Here is a 15,021-nt window from a genome sequence, read left to right as displayed (position 1 = left end):
ACCTGCATACGGAACAGTCAATAGCTTCTTCGCCAAGCGCGCTTTCACAGAACAGAGCGTCCATATATGAAGAAAAAGGAAAGAACAAACAATGTAAAAAGAGGAAAAACTGAACGAATTCAAGAATGTCTTAAAAATGAATAAGCAAATTCTATATAAAGTTTAAAAATGATTTACAAACGCACTCAAGCCGCGGCAAACGTCAAGTTTCATCACTCACTGAAAAATTTTAGTAATGAGAACGGAATGACCTGGTGGACGGGTTCAGTTTTAGAAATAGCGTCCCTACCAAACGATGCACTAAGCTGTCTACCTGATAGCTAGTCAACTGTAACGGGCAGTACACTCCATCCCATGTGTCTCTGTGTTAGTCTCGTTACGGTGATATCGTATAAATTTGGTCATTCTTGCCCAAACCATCGAGGTCACCTTACCTGCAACACCACCTTACTGGCCACTGCAGTGTTCAAAGCTGTTATTACATTATTGGTAGTGGTATACCCTATCGGCTCATTCAAGGCGATTTAGGCGTGTCCCCCATGTTGCCAAATGTACTTCTCTCGAGTTTTTAAAGGCCTATCCTTCCCATTTGCCCCTTTTAATCCGTGCGTCTGCCAAGGAGGTTTAACCTCCTTGGCGTTTGTTAATGTCTCCTGGGAGCAGTAGACTTCTGGGGGTTCCCTATTGCCTCGACCCTCCTTCGAAAATATTTCCATTCTTCCAGGTCTCCCTTTTTCATATAGGCCTAATTAGATCTCTTTTTGGACCTTTCTTGTGATTATCACAAGCTACTGGAGTTCCGCACTTTTAATTTACTTGTTTTTGTGTTAATTTACTGCATATATATATATATATATATATATATAGTATATATATATATATATATATAGTATATATGTATATATATATATATATATATATAATTATATATATATATATATATATATATATGTATATATGTATATGAGAGAGAGAGAGAAGAGAGAGAAGGAGAGAGCTATTGACATTTAAAAAGGATTGTGTATGTAGAGTAGACAGATAAGAGAACGCAGCATAAATGTACAAAGGTTACACAAATAAGATTATCGGCAGCTATTTAATTTATTATCTATCCATAATATGGTCGTCCGTTTCTTTCCAGTAAGTATTTATAACATTTTCCATGTTGTTCGTAAGGCGACAGACTCCTTAATGAGCCAGTGACAGTTTTGACAAGCTTCCCTTGTGGAGGCGCGGGCTGTTTGACATCGTTATGCCCTGAGGTCAGCTTAACACCTGAGAGAAGAACTGGCAGCGCTGGAAAATTTTTTTGCCACGTTTAAGAATAAACTTGTTGTTTTATTGTTGTAAAATGCTAGAAAATTACGGGGGCTTTTAATAACTGCCAAAATTAATCAAGAACCAATTATATTTGTGTTGTATAACTTATGCTGCCTTCATATACCATAAAACGTTGAGTTGGAATATTTGATGTGGCAGCGCCGGCAACGGAGGAGACCACGCCTAAATCGCCATGAAGGAGCCGATAGGTAGTAGCAGGGCTGCTAGCAGGAAGGGTCTTTTCTATAAGGTGGAAACTGAAGCAAAGTACAGTTGAAGAAGTTGGATAGCCAAGCTGACAAAGACCGAAGGGAACTGATGAAAAGTAAAAGACAGAAAGCAATGCCGCTGACGGCTAAAGGACCCATGCTTCAGATCCTCTGTTCGGACGTTTGCTAGATTATTGTCGCTTTTTTATGTCTGCTCCATCAAAAGCTGTTGCAACTGGAGTCTTCTTTATCCTTATGTGTCTTGAAAGCTGAAGGCACAGTGCGCATTAATGCATACTGCCTAAATCAAATCCAGTCCAACTGAAAGCAATTAATGCGGAATATACCAACACCGAAATCAAATGACCAGGTTAATAACTGTTACTCGTCACAGTTCTTGGCAATGATCATTCGAATAAAACTTCAGTGATGGCAAACGAAAGTTAATCACAGGACAGGTATTTTTCTTATATTTAATATACCTTTTTATTATAAAAATGTGTTAAGAAAAGATCATTTTCTAATTTCCCAGTGGATTTTGGCGAAGCCAATCTATTCTGCAACCATTCTGGAAAATCTGAGAAGAAAAAGATAGCGAGGATTACCACAGAGGGGCCAATACATCTCGATCTAGCGGGTAGGGGAGATTCAGGGAAAAGTTGGAAAAACGAAGAAAATTTCAAAACTTGTTCATTCAAGCCCAGGCCTGCTCTCTGCAAGACATGGAAGAGCTGTTTGACGGGAGTTTCAATGTAGCCTGAAGGGGTGGTGGGAAGATAACACACTCATTTGGGTCAAACGAATAAATGAATGAATGAGAGGATTCCTCGACCATTCGAAACTCAATACTGTAGCCTCAACAGGACTGAATGGGTATTTCTGTTCCTTTACCAAAGCCCCGAACATCACACCTTTAGCGGGGACGCCTCAGCAAGATATGTGGGAACAGTAATTGTCATGACACATGCAGTTCCCTTTGAGATGGACCTCAGCAATACTGACCGAGAATAATTGTACTTGTGAGAGACATGAAAGAGAGGTCATCCTACGGCGGGCAAATTTAATAGGGAAGAGACAGAACCATTCCTTCTATTGAGTGCTGTCGTGGGATAAGAACTATGAGGTGCCTTAGTGATGAAAACAATATTTAAAAGACCAAATCTTAAGGAAAATACAAAACTTTCTCTCGAAACTAAGACGCAGAAAGACATATAACAACCTAAACACAAAAGCAATGCTGGGTGAATACTTGAATACCCAAAACGGTAAAAATGTTGATCATTTTGTGATGCAAATTATGAAGCTCCCTCAAAGGTGCCTTCGAAAAGTTCATACTAATTACATGGCTTATGAAACTCAGAATGACAGATAAGGAAAAATATCTGAAGAAAATGACTACAAACATTACTTAGTCCATTTGAAACAAGAGAGAGCTGCAAAAATCATTACCGTTCAGAATCATAATACACTGATCCACCCACGGTTCAAACAAGTTCTGACATGCCAAGGACCCCATCTATTGTTTTACATCACTGAACAAAACTGGGAGCAGGAACCCGATCCACTGACCTGGGGTTGACACTTAGGGTCGCCCTCTCCTCCTTCTCCATGTTGGTCGCAGCAGAAGGATGGTCGGCGCATGGCTCTTACAGCCAATCCTTGGAGGTTCTTGGTCGGTCCTCTCTAACCTCCTCCGAATCCCTTCTCGCAAAAGGGGCTGCAGGAGGAATGCAGGCGGTGGAACCAAAGGCTACTGGAGATGCTACGACGGGAGCTACTGGCGGTGGTGGGGGCGGCTGGGGAAGCGACGAAGGGCGCTCTTCGCAGGAGGAAGAAGGATGCGGCGGCAGCCGTCAGCGGTGTCGAAGGAGGTGGACGAGGTGGTCCGAAGGGAGCCTGCGGGATTCCCAGGGGGCCTAAGGGCGCTCCTGGGCGAGTTGGGGGCGACTGGGTGAAAGGCTCCGTGATTAGAACTTGGATGGGCCCAAGACTCGGGTCCAGTCAAGCAACGCACAAAATCCGCCACCTGTCAGCCTCTGCAAAGCAAGAAACAGGAAACACTTTATTGGCAACATCACCCACGGAATTTCCATTCAAGCAACAAATGATATCAAGTCCAAAAGGAGTAAAGATTCTAAATATATATTCATATGAATGGGATACCTATTCTAAATATATATTCATATGAATGGGATACCTATTCTAAATATATATTCATATGAATGGGATACCTATTCTAAATATATATTCATATGAATGGGATACCTATTCTAAATATATATTCATATGAATGGGATACCTATTCTAAATATATATTCATATGAATGGAATACCCATTCTAAATATATATTTACATGAATGGGATACCTATTCTAAATATATATTCATATGAATGGGATACCTATTCTAAATATATATTCATATGAATGGAATACCTATTTTAAATAATATCACATTTTGAAATGGTATACCTATTCCTTATATATATTCATATGAATGGGGAATACCATTCCTAAACCTATATATTCATTTATGAATGAATACCCCATTAGATATATATGCATATGGAATGGGATACCTATTCTTTATATATATTCATATGAATGGAATACCCATTCTAAATATATATTCATATGAATGGAATACCCATTCTAGATATATATTCATATGAATGGTATTTACCTATTCCCTAAATAAATATATTCATATGATGGGATTCCTATATATTCATATGAATGGGACCACCCTATTCCTTTTATATATTTCATATGAAATGGATAAAACCCCATTCTATATATTCATATGAATGGAATACCCATTCTAGATATATATTCATATGAATGGGATACCTATTCTTTATATATATATTCATATGAATGGAATACCTATTCTTTATATATATTCATATGAATGGAATACCCATTCTAAATACATATCACGTGTGGGCGCTTCAGGGGTATTGTAATATGGAAACTTGCATTCCTGCAATTCTAAAAGACTCACCATGCAACAAGACCATAATATTCATTAACCTGACTTTATTATTCGTTTAGAAACATGCACCAAAGTTGTACCAACTTGTAAACAAACCAAAACTAAAGCCAGGAATGGATATCATACAAAATAAGGTATAACAGACCCAAACTTACGAATACTAATGCTACGAAGTATGGCGGCACTGGCCTGGGACTCTTAATGATATGCTAATAAAATCATAAGGAATTTAAAAAAGCTTAAAAAATACCTTCCACTCCCACTTCTCCGAGGACAAGTTATGTGAAAGCAAGCAGCAGGTCAACACCCAGAAGCATAAAGGAAGAGACACCAATGAATATCTTTTTTCTTTTTTTGCTTTTTCTAGATTTTAGATAGCAAAGAACTTGAACTATACTTTCATTCCAAGCCAAGCAATTCCACACAACGCTAAACAAAGAATAAGTAATTAATGTTAGTATACACAGTCTAGGCATATTACATGCATTTTATACATCCCACTTAATTTACAAAATGAACCTAACTCTGTTGCATAATACTGCCTACAGTAAACGAAAGGTCATACATAACGTATGAAAGTATGTATGTACCGTATGTATGACGATTATATATACATGGCAAACACGTTGGCTCCATTTGAACTAAATAGGATAACTGCATATCAGTTTTAAATATGACTTGAGAGGCAGAATTTTAAGTTATTCCCAAGTTTGCATCAAATGATGTAAGATAAAAACTCAAAAGCTCTTTAAACACACTGCAATAAGCAAACAAGTCCTTATGCAACTATCCTCATGCTCAAAACATCCAAATGACAGGGTATAAGAGTTCTTTCAAACTAATACCCCTGGAAAGGCAAGTGCTCTCCATTCAGAAGTTAGACTCGCTTGTTTAGCATAAGCCCCAACTTCGACTGAAACATAACAGCGCCACGATTCGAGGGGACACGACAAACTTTTGATCATGATGGACGGACATACAGTCATATATTAACTAGAGTCCCGTGTGAGTTGGTAGATGGCTGCGCAGCGAGTCTTTCTTGAATCCCACTACACGTTTGAATGACTTGAGTTAGAAGCCAAGTTTTTATCTCATTCGGTAGATGTGAAAGGTTCTTCTATTATAAATTTATAGTGTCTGATTGCCTCATTCGATTGAAGGGGGGCCATACGAGATTGGGATAGACACCCACTACAAGTGGAAACAAAAGTTCATTTACTTTTGACGAGCTGCAGTGGCAGTTACGATGGCTGACAGCATGAAGGGACACAAACACGACCGACTTCTGAACAAGGAACTTGTTCTTGTGAAGGTTGGTTTGACGACATATACCGGGAGTGATGACACAGTCAAGAGTTTAATATTACAGGCTAATCAGTTAGCAGTCCACTTTCAGACGAACACTATACTCTGTTTTTTTTTTCCATCTGTCCATCCGCCTGTGGTGATTTTGTATGGTAACACTGCGTCCCGTGCTTTAAATAGTTACGCTATGTGTAAGTTTTAGGTAAAAAAAAGGATATCTGGGTGTGCATTTGCAACTGAAAAGTGTTTTAAAAATTTAATGTATGCGAATTACACCGTTAATATTCGAAATAGGATATTGTTATTATTGTTGAATGTAAGCTGAATGTAACTATCTAAAGCCAGGGACGCAGTGTTACCATACGCAAACACCACAGGCGGATGGACAGATGGAAAAAAACCGAGTATAGTTGATTTAGAACTACAAAAACGAAGGGCAAAGTTTTTCAGTACAAGAGAAAAAGGTTTAGGACTGTAATGAACAATAAGCAGACAGAATTAGTTTATCATCCGGAAAATCCTTGGTTTCTTTTTACAATAGACAAGAGCGCCTCAGTGGCGTGATCGGTATGGGCTTGGCCTGCCACCTCGGTGGCCGAAAGTTCGATTCTCGGACATTCCATTGAGGAGTTAGAAATGTGTCATTTTGGTGATAGAAGTTTACTTTCTACGTGGTTCGGAAGTCATGTAAAGCGGAATAACCACTGGTTCCATGCAACGTAAAAACACCTAACAAACAAATACAACAGACAATGCAATCATTTGCACCGTGCAACACATGCATAAGTAACTTGAACACACACTTTAAAGACTGAAAATGATTCAATCCTGAAAGAGTGAAGGCCTGGTGAATGAAGGTATGGTGCTGAAAAACACCGAATTCAAAGTACTTCATAATTTTCCTGGGATGTGAGCCTACATTTCATTTTCCTGTGGATCATTTTCCTGTGGAGAGTATAAGCTTTGGGCTGAGCACTCTCCATCATTGAAAACAAAGGTCCGTATGCACGTCGGAAATAATGTACTACTTGTTCTATGGTTTAGTTACCCGTTGTAAGCTGATAAGAGCTTTAAAGTAATCTTGTAAGAATTTCAGCTTCAGAGTCAGAAATCATATGTTTGGTAATTATGTCAATACCTCAATCCGAAATGCAGATGTTGCGAACTACCCTCATTTCATCAGACCAAAACCGGCCGTATGCATATAAAAATTCACATTGACATTAGAAAATAAATTCTAAATGCATCGCACAGAATATTCTAGAGATCTTGTCCACCTTTATGTTAAAAGATATTGGCGGTTGTCTTGAGCAGAAAGCAACTCTATCCCTTTTCAAGAGAGCTGGATTTGATTTGCAGCTGGTTAAAACTGGTTACAGGCTTTAATGTACATGGCGCAAGATGTTCAACATTCCTAACTTCTGAGTCTTATGGCACATCTAAGGCTATAGGCGGCCGAATCCAAATGCAATGGAATATAGAGTTTGGGGACTATGAGGTCAATCAGCGCTTGAAAGGGTATTGTCAATAAGTAGGTTCGAAAGGTGTAACTGTAACGGGAGGAAAACCGCGCAGTTCCACTATGAAATAACCGTAAGGAAAGGATGGATAGCAAGATGGAAGAAGATAATATGAATGGAGAAGTGGTTGCATCTACGGGCCGAAGGGACGCTGTTAAGACCCTTTAGTGATGCCTGCAGTGCACCCAGTGAGGTCCACTGACGGCACAAAACCCCAACGAGGAAACGAAGCCCAATTCCATAAACCTGTAGTACTTATAAATCCTCCTTTTATGACAGGACTGAGCGGTGGATCTTCTGAAGAGGAGAAACTGGTCGTAACATGAGCGACTGGTTCTCTCTCTCTCTCTCTCTCTCTCTCTCTCTCTCTCTCTCTCTCTCTCTCTCTCTCTCTCTCTCTCTCTCTGTCGTTACACAGATACGAGAATCGTCATTTACTTTGCGGACGATCTCTTGTTCGGTACAGAAACCATGGGTTTTCAGAGACGACCGGTTATCACTTACGAGGCACCTTAAACATGGCGGAAGCTCAATGGGACACCGTGTTTAGTACTATAAATAGCCACACGTGGATCAAAGTATTATATACACCCATTTCTATATATATCTACATTATATATTGATAAACGATATCTTTGATCACCTAGGGGCTAGTCCTAACCACTGCGTCCCGTTGAACCTCACCGTCTACCGCCACGACACTTTACAGATATTCACCTTACTGTAAGGAAAAAGGAAAAATTTAGCAACTAAATAGCGGTAGCAACTGCAAATGGAAAATGAAAATGAATCGGGCATTTAACGATACTGTAAAATTCATTATTTGAGGGGCGAAATGTATTGGGAATTTAAACGCAAACATACAGAAGTCAATCTATTCCTTTTCAATTTGAGCCAAACTGACAGCTGAGACATCGTGATCACGATGAAAATGGTTTTACAAAATTATGGGGTATCTTCCCCATTTCGCTTTGAAATAATGACACTTACACCAAAGTACATCGATATGACGCAAATTGGTTTTTTATATAAATTATCTAAACATTGCGAAAAAATAATGAAAAAATTCTATTCAATATTTCACTTCGGGCAATGTTCACAATGAAATAAATCCCTTCTTCGAAAAGAAAAATAACTTAAGACCTCGTTGTTGATTCTGCTGAAAAGCGTCCATGCTGCTGCAGTGACCTCCACGTCATAGGAAACAGCACCACTCTGTCGCCTCTGCATTATTAAATTTGTATAACTCCCTGGACTTGGAAACCGGTTCAAATGACGAAGACGACGACGGCGACGTTATATACACCTTTATGCAACACATTACGTATCCCCTCCACCACCCCCATCAACCCCACCAGTCCCTTCCATCCCCCCCCCAACAAAAGCCCGACCCCGTGAACCCAAACACGAGCTTTCTACCGAGCGGCTCTACTTCTACCGCTTCCTGAAGACTCATTTCCTACTGAGTGGTTGAATAAATCTTTTTTTTCTTTCAAATCTGTTGAGTTTGCTTTTTGCAAGGCAAGTTGTCCGTTAGTAGTCATTCTTTGTACACGCACCACGTCTTTCTCGCCAAAGTACTGCTTTTTACACAGTCACTTTTCTACGCACATTAAGTTCCTCCACTTAGCCACGAGCATCTTCCCCAAAAATTAGGAACACATTCGCACAAAATGGAGTTTTGAAAATAAGGAAAAAACTACTTACATCGACCTTGCTCATAGGATTTTTGGCAAACCCAAAGTTCTCGAAATGTTTTCGGTGCAAGTTTCTTCCTATAACAAATGGGTACTAAACTGTGGCATTATAGTTTAGTTTAATATTAAATTTAATATTAAATTAAATCTATTTTTTACATGCTGGTAGCCGACCCATGTGCTCTTTCAATAAATGACCGAGAAGAAAATGGCAAAAAAAATCAGTTTCTTCAATCAAATAACGAGGCCACAAGGATAGTCATTTGTAATTGGGCAGTGTAGATTTCTCTAAAAAGAAATAATACAAAAATAAAAAACAGCACTATACAGTACTGCAGATCACGAATCAGGAAAGTGCATCGATCAAGTCTAAACCAATAAAACATTAAAACTGAAAAGGATTTATTTTAAGAAAACGATAAAAATCGCGTCTGTGATTAATTTCGGCTAATTCAATCTGCATCGCCTCTGATAGTCTGGTACAAGTAGATTAGTGATCAAATTGTGGTCTACAATCGCGAGTGGGTTTCTCCCTCAATATTACATGTTAAGGACAGGGCATTCCTAAATGGAAGCAAATGTCACAGAATAGGATTTTCCAGACATGGGCAGAAAGCAACTTCAGTCCCTGTATTCTTACTACTGGGAAATTAAAATCGAGATAAAGAAGAAAAACGATTCGGTAAAACGGCAAACTGAGGTTACCCCCTCGCCACCTTTCTAAGGTGTAAACCAATCAGGCGTCCCAGCTCGGGTGCTTCCTTGTACAAGACCAGGCAAAGTCAAAGGAACTTGGCCTCTAAAGGAAGGCTGATTGAGGGATGCGTTATGCGAGCAGCAGAGATTTCCCAAATATGTCACCGTTTCAACTTGCTGCCGAAGCTGGTTCTACCTAAGGCGAAATTGCACAACTCATGGCATTTACCGGTCTCCACAGACCTTGCCTGGTAGGCCTGGGAGTGTGACGGTAGTTGCTTTGGAAGAGACGATGAAAAACTATTCGATCCTCTGAGGAAGCACGTTGCCCAAAAAATGGAGCCTTTCATTTATCAATGGGGCATTAAAACCGTCTTTATAACTCTGACAACATTCTCAGAAAATCATTCATTCAGTTCACTGGAAGAGAATAAAATATAAGAGAAATTGAGAGTAATAAGGCTTTATTGGTGTAACAGCACGAAAACCTCAAGGCAGTTGCACTGTGAAACAACTGTTAGGAGAGGATGGAATGTAAGATGGAAGAAGAAGAATATGTACGGAGGTGCAGTCAAAGGAATGAAAGGGGTTGCAGCTGCAAAGAACCTTAAGCAATGACTACAGTGCACCGCATGAGGTGCACTTACGGCACCATCCCTTACGAACTTCAAGTCATTGGAGAAGATTAGGATCAATAAAAGATCAATTCGAACTGCATTCTGTGAACAGAGCATCAATCTGAAGAAAAAGTCTAAGACAACCTTATGAGGATGCTTGGTATAGGCCTATAGGGGAAGCCGGGCTTCTGCCAGCCTGGGCTCTTGCGTAATGGCAGCTCGTGAGTCAAGGTTTTCTTTTCACGCCACTTCTCAGTTGTCAAGCTTTAAAATTCCTTTACTATCTCCGTTTTCCTTGACTCAGTGCTAGATAAGGTCCTTTGGTACCTGTCTCACTGACTTCTGCACTAAATGCATTAAAAAGAGCCAAACCCAATAAAATACACTTTTACCAACTAAATCATGACTGACGGAATCATGCCAGATAGAAAATATTAGAAGTTACTCAAATCCTACAAAGCGACCTACTAATACGTCTACATAAATAGTGGGATTGCGATCAGTTTTCATGGGTAACTGTTTTAATGAGGTTCAAAAGGGGTCAGAATGTCATTACACAGAGTGACTGAGTGAGTTTAGCCCAACCTTGCAGACATAAAAGTTATGTTTACTAGTCTGGGTAAGTCATAATACTGATAAGAGGTAGTCAAACTATTTAGAGGTAGCAACATTTTCAGTTATGGGAACCATCTCTCCACCAAAACCAAGGTTCGGTCTACATTTGATTTGCTATCATAAACACTGGACAAAAACCCATCGATACTGTATTTTTATTTTCTTTGCCCAGGTATCTACATTAGAGATGAAAGCTCTCTCTCTCTCTCTCTCTCTCTCTCTCTCTCTCTCTCTCTCTCTCTCTCTCTCTCTCTGGTTGACTACTGAAATGTGGCCAAAACATATTCCTCAACTGATGTGTCTCGTGACCTTTCAAAAATACTGCAAAAGGTCGACCGTAATCTTAGCCTTTTTTTCGAAATTTCTTGAAATAGGAGACGGGTATGAGTCTTCAAGGTTAGATATGACTCTCCCGCCGTCATTTTCATCTCAATAACTGTAAACATGCCAGACTTAGGAGTTCTGTTTGCATCCGGTATATGTTGATAATCTGCGGCGGAAATGCAAAAACATCGTAATACCTGGTATCTCTTGTCACGTCCAAGTAATCCGCATTTTCCACAGGAGGTGAAATGAAGCATACTTCGCTAAAACCCCGATTGGTCTTACTACCACGGCTATTATACGGACTGACTTTCCTCTGTAGAAGTTCAGTATATCTTAGTTTAACCAGACCACTGAGCTGATTAGCAGCTCTCCTAAGGCTGGCCCGAAGGATCGGTTGTTTTTCCGTGGCTAGGAACCAATTGGTTACCTAGCAACGGGACCTACAGCTTATTGGGGGATCCGAACCACATTTTATCGAGAAATTCATTTCTGATCACCGGAAACATTCCTCTGACTCCACGTTGGCAGAGCGGGGTATCGAACTCGGGACTACTGGTAGGCATGCAAGAAACCCACTCGTCCAGCAAGGACCTACATGAGGAGGTAACAACTTGATCGGCTCGGCTCGATCGAATTGTTGTTGCTATATTGCTCCCCTCGCAAACTGCCGACCATCATTCCCAGACATTCGACGCCCGAAGTAGCACCTACAGTTATGAGCTGAAAGCGGCGATCAATCGATTGTCGGCTATTTTTATCAGCGTGAGTGGGAGGTTTGAGGAAGGTCATACACGAGACGTTCCCCGTGATCCAGTTGCCACCAACGAGAATAACCTTTAATGAATCCAACGAATTTGGCTTTATTTTACCGAAAGAGAGATCACCGAGTATCACAGGATAACACCATCAACATCCTGCCCTTAGGATAACTTATGGAGAGTCACGAAGTACCACCCAGCGCTGTCTAACGCGAAGACCCATTATTTACTGGCCTAATCTCGCCAAAACTCCGCCAAAGAGCTGTCCTTACGTAACAATATTGTGCAACCTGTACTTAAAATAAATCTTGCCCAAAAGACTGGGGCGAAACGACACGCCATTTGGCAGTGTTTCCTCACGGCTAGAAAATCAATGCTAAGCAACAAAGCGTATGACGCACATTCAAACAACATTAATTCGATGACACGACTCTCACTCGAGAACAATTACTGGAAATTTTGCTGCACAACTTTCCCGAGTATTGTTCGCTTCCCAATAAAGAAACCTCTTCCTTCTCAAAGGAAGTCGTTACCTTCAAACCTCCTAAGGATACGGAACTTGCAACCAATCCGCAGCTTCAGTGTTCTGCTGCTCCTCTCAGGTAAGTGATCGGAGATAAGGACTTCAATTACTGAACAACATCAACGTCAGCGGCGAAACTACTTGGGGAGCAGGAGGGCCAACGCACCAGGGCCCACTGTGATTGGGGGCCCATCTGGCCCCATCATAATGTCTTAGTAGATTAATTTGGTGATACATTTGTAAATATGTTTAACAATAATGATAACAAAAACAATAGTTGCAATAATGATATATATATATATATATATATATATATATATATATATATATATATATTCGTTTCTTGACAATGTCTAAGTAAAGACGAAAGCGCTTGGATTTCTGCCTATCATTTTCCTGTGGTATTCGCAATATATATATATATATATATATATATATATTATAATAATATTATATATATATATGTGTGTGTGTGTGTGTGTGTGTGTGTGTGTAATATATGTATATGATATAGTATATATATATATATATTATATATATATATATATATATATATATATACAATATAGATGTTTTTTTTTTCCTTTGCCAAAACAACATAAAGGCATGCGATAAATACTATTTAATAAGACGTAAGCCGTTCATTCTCAAAGACAGTCAATTTACAAGGTAAAAATGTTGTTCAGGGGAAAAGAGATGAAACCACTCTATCCAGGAGCCTGGCAGATTTGCCTTAACTGGATCGAATGATAGGTACTGCCTCACTTCCTCAGAAATAGACGTTACTACAAAAACAAGAAGTAATACGCCGAAGTTTCTTCGGCGCAATCGAGTCTTCTGTACAGCGTATAATGCTATATGAAACTTTCAGCCACGGCCCATGAACCTCTCTGCCTCCGCCCATGAAACTTTCAGCCACGGCCCGGTGGTGGCCTGAGTTGTTAGCACCTATAGCGGTGACAGACGCACAATCATGGCTAACTTTAACCTTGAATAAGATAAAAACTACTGAAACTAGAGGGCTGCAATTTGGTACGGTTGATGATAGGAGGTGGATGATCAACATACCAATTTGCAGCCCTCTAGCCTCAGGAGTTTTGAAGATGTGCGGTCGGACAGACAAACAAAGCCATCTCAATAGCTGTCCTTTACAGAAAACTAAAAAGGAGCGAGATGATCGAGAAGCAAGGAAGTAAATTCCCAAAGCAAACCTCGAGTCATGGGTATTAACGTCGTCACTGGGGAGCTGGATCTGCGCTACATCATACAACTCGTATATCAAATTGCCTTCGGCCATCCTCGACAATCGCTCATTCTACCCAACACAAAGGACAAATGATTGTGAAATATATGTTACTTTATTCAATTACCTTGGGATACCATATAAGCATGATTGCCTCAGTATGTTTACTTGAAATCAATATCTCTAGCAATAATATTGGGAGCTTCTTTCCATATCTGAAGACTCATCTATCCTATTATTAACTTCAAGACCGGAGAACACATAACTGTAAACCTTCCTCTATTGTCTGAATAACTGTTGCTTATTTCTTTATCCAAGAGATCATTTCCTATCATTTAGGTGAAGTCCTGTGCATGGTAATGAACCTCTTGCTGGAAACAGCTGCGTTTGTGGAGCCAATGGAAAAGAATCACGAAAAATCTGGAAACGGCTGCATTTGTGTAGCCACTGGAAAACAATCACAAGAAATCTGGAAACGGCTGCATTTGGATAACTACTGGAAAACAATCACAAAAAATCGGAAACGGCTGCATTTGTGTAGCCACTGGAAAACAATCACAAGAAATCTGGAAACGGTTGCATTTGTAAAACTACTGGAAAATAATCACAAAAAAACCGGAAACGGCTGCATTAGTGTAGCCAATAGAAAATAAATCACAAAAAACCCGGAAACGGCTGCATTAGTGAAGCCAATGGAAAACAATCACAAAAAATCTAACTTCCGCATCTAGCTTTTATACTGTTTTAGCGGCAGGTGTACCAACAAGCAGGAAAATTTAGCCGAATGTCTCTTATCGCGATGCCTTTATTTTATAAATGAATGGTAACTACGTTTCCCCCATCGAAAAGATGGACCCAGCGGACATTAACCTTCCAATCTCATCATGTCTTCTTGGGATGACGTTGCAAGCCCTTCACCACCTAGGCAGCAACCATCACAGTCGACAAACCTCCAGGCACAAAGCTCACTGCTTTGGTCAACGCAAGCACAATCGACTTTCTAGAACTCGACTTTTGTAGAACTCGACCCCTAGTCGTTCGTCACTCGTAAGATCGACTTAGGTCTCTCACACTGTTGAGGCAGACTGATAACCACTGCACCACGAATTATATTATTTTCAGCTTCAACGAACGTCATGATCATGGAACCAGATTGTGGAGATAAGGGAATCAATTATATCTTAAAAGTATTCGATG

General features: G+C 40.0%; 1 protein-coding gene across 1 annotated transcript in view; it reads right to left on the bottom strand.

Annotated features, from left to right (window-relative positions):
* Positions 1-15,021, bottom strand: part of LOC135205552 (uncharacterized) — a 385,131-nt gene that overhangs the window by 287,001 nt on the left and 83,109 nt on the right. Inside the window, 1 exon segment of the mRNA XM_064236313.1 lies at positions 3,099-3,565. Within this exon segment, the coding sequence (XP_064092383.1) occupies positions 3,099-3,139 (41 nt within the window). The 5' untranslated portion in view covers positions 3,140-3,565.

The sequence above is a fragment of the Macrobrachium nipponense genome, chromosome 24, assembly GCF_015104395.2.
Source record: "Macrobrachium nipponense isolate FS-2020 chromosome 24, ASM1510439v2, whole genome shotgun sequence".
In the NCBI taxonomy this organism is placed as follows: Eukaryota; Metazoa; Arthropoda; class Malacostraca; order Decapoda; family Palaemonidae; genus Macrobrachium; species Macrobrachium nipponense.
This window is presented reverse-complemented; position numbering and strand designations above follow the sequence as displayed.